Source organism: Nestor notabilis, unplaced genomic scaffold (assembly GCF_000696875.1).
Source record: "Nestor notabilis isolate BGI_N333 unplaced genomic scaffold, ASM69687v1 scaffold7407, whole genome shotgun sequence".
Classification (NCBI taxonomy): domain Eukaryota; kingdom Metazoa; phylum Chordata; class Aves; order Psittaciformes; family Psittacidae; genus Nestor; species Nestor notabilis.
The window spans coordinates 3,946-6,857 of record NW_009935071.1 but is presented as its reverse complement, the minus strand read 5'-3'; the positions used below and the strand labels follow the sequence as shown (position 1 = coordinate 6,857).

Below are 2,912 nucleotides of genomic sequence, written 5' to 3'. Positions count from 1 at the left end.
AGGGTAAAGAGTAGAATGACATTAGTACAGGCTTCAAGCAAATCTAGAAATAGCCTGAAAGTCTGAGCTGAAATTAAATAAATCAAAAAGCTAATTCTTTTAAATGGAAGTAACATTCTGGGGGGACAAGCTAACAACAACAGATGTACAGGCAGACTGCAGTAAGGCTGAAGCCTGCACCTGCATGCTTCTCCAGCAGACAAAGAAGATGAACAGAGACTGTATAGAGAAATACATGGCAAATCTAGCTTTCTGCTTACACAGCCCAAAAGTGGTAAGATCCAATGGACATGGGGCGCAACCTGAACAAAAAGGTAGCTAGCAAAAGCACAGAAAAAGCTAATTAAATTACCGAAAGTACTAAGAGTCTAAATTACCTAGAAATACTTCCAGATGCAGCATGAACACAAGTGGGATTAGCAGGCTTAAAGTTGCTCAGAAGGAATGGTGCAAGGAGCCACATGCAAATGCTGGTCAGCTCAGAGGCTAAACTGAACCCAGTTAACCTAGTTCATTAACAGATTCACCACAAAAGCATCTCTGTTAACATGTGCTAATGGTTTTGTGTTATTTGTTTGGAAAATAAAGCTCCCCCCCTTTAAGAGGCTTTAGCCCGAGTCATTTGAGAGCATCATGAATTGTGGAAGCTCACGGTGTGTCATACAATCCATTAAAACCCCGATGCTCAGTGTCAGCTTGGTCAGGCCCCTTGGCCCTGAACAACTCACCCAGATCCACCTGCCACTCTCATCCTGAAGAGATTTATGACCTTGAGAACAGGCAGCAATGCTCTGAAGTAACAAGTGGTGCTGGGACAAGACACAGGAGGAACACTGGGAGTCCATAGCATGGGAAGAAACAGAAATGAGAGCACTGTGAAGGGCAATGAAGTTTAAAGAGCAGAGATGGGGAAGAGTGAACTCAGAGACACAGAGCAGTAAGTTAAAACATAGCGCAGCAGAACCAAACAGGATGAAAGCATGACAGCAGCTAAGGTTTGGAATGATGGTTAATCCATCCATAATTCCTTTGAGAAATATCATGCTGCCTCCTAGCTACTTAATCTCAACTTTCTTTCTCTTCTTAAAGGCAAGAGGTGGGCCTCAGAAGTATGGTGTGACAGGTTGGCTGCAGATTCAAGGCCTCAAAAAATCAGATGAAGGTGTTTACATATGCCACACCAAAAATAAGTATGGTGCAACATACGCCTCTGCAAGATTGAAAGTCATTGATGGTAATTATTTTTGGGTTTTGGATGTAAAGTATACAAGAATGCATACAAGCAGGCTGCAAAGGATGGGTTTGTCAGAATGCAAATGAAGGATATGAGAAATTACCTAAAGATTTTACTTTTTCTGTCTTTTTCTTCTACTTTATCACCTAATGGGTTAATAGTGTAATATTCTGCTGCATATTACACCAGCTTCCAGAAAACAGCAAGCTGTGGATTGTAGCCATACAACTGAGACACATCCCACTCCACTCACCTTTATCCTACAGAAGTCCTGTGATGTTAGTAGGAACTCTCACCCAGAAGAACAGCTGCTGTAGCTGGGAGAGTCTCTGAACCATGGCAGGTCTGCTTAGCTCTTTATTTTTCAACAAACTAGGAAGGAAACAGTTGTTGCTCTTTAATGAGAGTGTTTGGAAAGGTAAGGAATAGCTTTACTATTGTTCTGCATCGGGCCTAGTCCTGCAGAATAACACCCTTCTTCCTCTGGAGAGAACTGGGTTTCCTGACAAATATGGAATAAAGATGCATTGGCTTATATTTGCCTTGTGAGCTAAAGGAGTTTGTCACTGTTCTAGTTTGTCACTGACCTTGTTTGTGCAACTGGCTTTCAAATTTATTGGCTCTGGTTTTATGTTCAGGTACATATGATCTGCAGAGGACTGAACTCTCAGTCTACTAGTATTGGGAATTAAATATATTTTCAACATCTTAAAATGTGAGTGATCTAGAAATTTGCTCCTATGAGCAAGCCATCAGGTAAAAACCCTCTTCTTTTGCTGAGCTTGCCATACAGATCCAAACCCATCTTTCCTCTTTATTCCTATCTACAACTAATTTAATCTGATTTAATTATGTCTTGCAGGCCCATCTCCTGCATTTGCACTTAATGCTGGCAGTAAAAGTGCAAGCTACAGCATTGAATATGAGGAGTATTATGACAAATCTGATGAGGAAGATGATGAAGAATACGAATCCGGGGACTATGAAAATTGAAACCACTCTGAATAATAATTTTTATACATCTGCTGTTCAATATCTTTCACACTCTGTTACATCTGCTAGTAGTCTCTGTGCTGTAAATGGCTCCACTGATAACACACATACTCACTTTTGTATCCACCTTCCTGAAATTCAACTTTGCCTGCAGTGTCCCATGGTACTTACAGAAGTAAGAACAGTTGTAAAGCCACACATTCAGACTGTTAAATAAAATCCTTAAACATGCACCTGTCTACAAAGTATACTGAATGGATCAAATTTTATGTTAATTTTTAAGATGTAAATAGTAATTTCTTTCAAGCTTTTTAATTTGTCTGCAAAAATTTTCATAGTTAAAAAAAAATAAAAACCAAAACTTGTATCAATTCCATTTTTCTATAATGTATTTAGAAATATCAAGAGATTGTTCACATGGCAACAAGCAGAAATGTGGAGGTTGCAGAACAGCCTTCCATCTCCTTAGTTTATGTTTTCTCATAAGTTTCAGCAAAATTTTCCTTCTTATTTGAAATTTTCCATCATTAGTCTCATCAAGGGCAAGTTCTCTCTGTTGGGGGTTATTTTGTTTACTTTTAATAAATACATGAAGCAATGACAGTCTAAAGCAACTGTATTGTTTTACTAACAATGCTCACAAATACCCAGAAAAGATTCCTCGTGCACTCAATCAGATGAGCAT

At 39.1% G+C, this 2,912-nt stretch overlaps 1 protein-coding gene across 1 annotated transcript in view; it reads left to right on the top strand.

Moving 5' to 3' along the window:
• LOC104408140 (kazal-type serine protease inhibitor domain-containing protein 1-like) overlaps positions 1-2,452 on the top strand; it is a 9,828-nt gene extending 7,376 nt beyond the window's left edge. The window contains exons 3-4 of the mRNA XM_010017636.1: positions 1,090-1,234; positions 2,097-2,452. Of these exons, the coding sequence (XP_010015938.1) occupies positions 1,090-1,234; positions 2,097-2,227 (276 nt within the window). The 3' untranslated portion in view covers positions 2,228-2,452. The remainder of the gene's footprint in view (positions 1-1,089; positions 1,235-2,096) is intronic.
• The last annotated feature ends 460 nt before the right edge of the window (positions 2,453-2,912 follow it).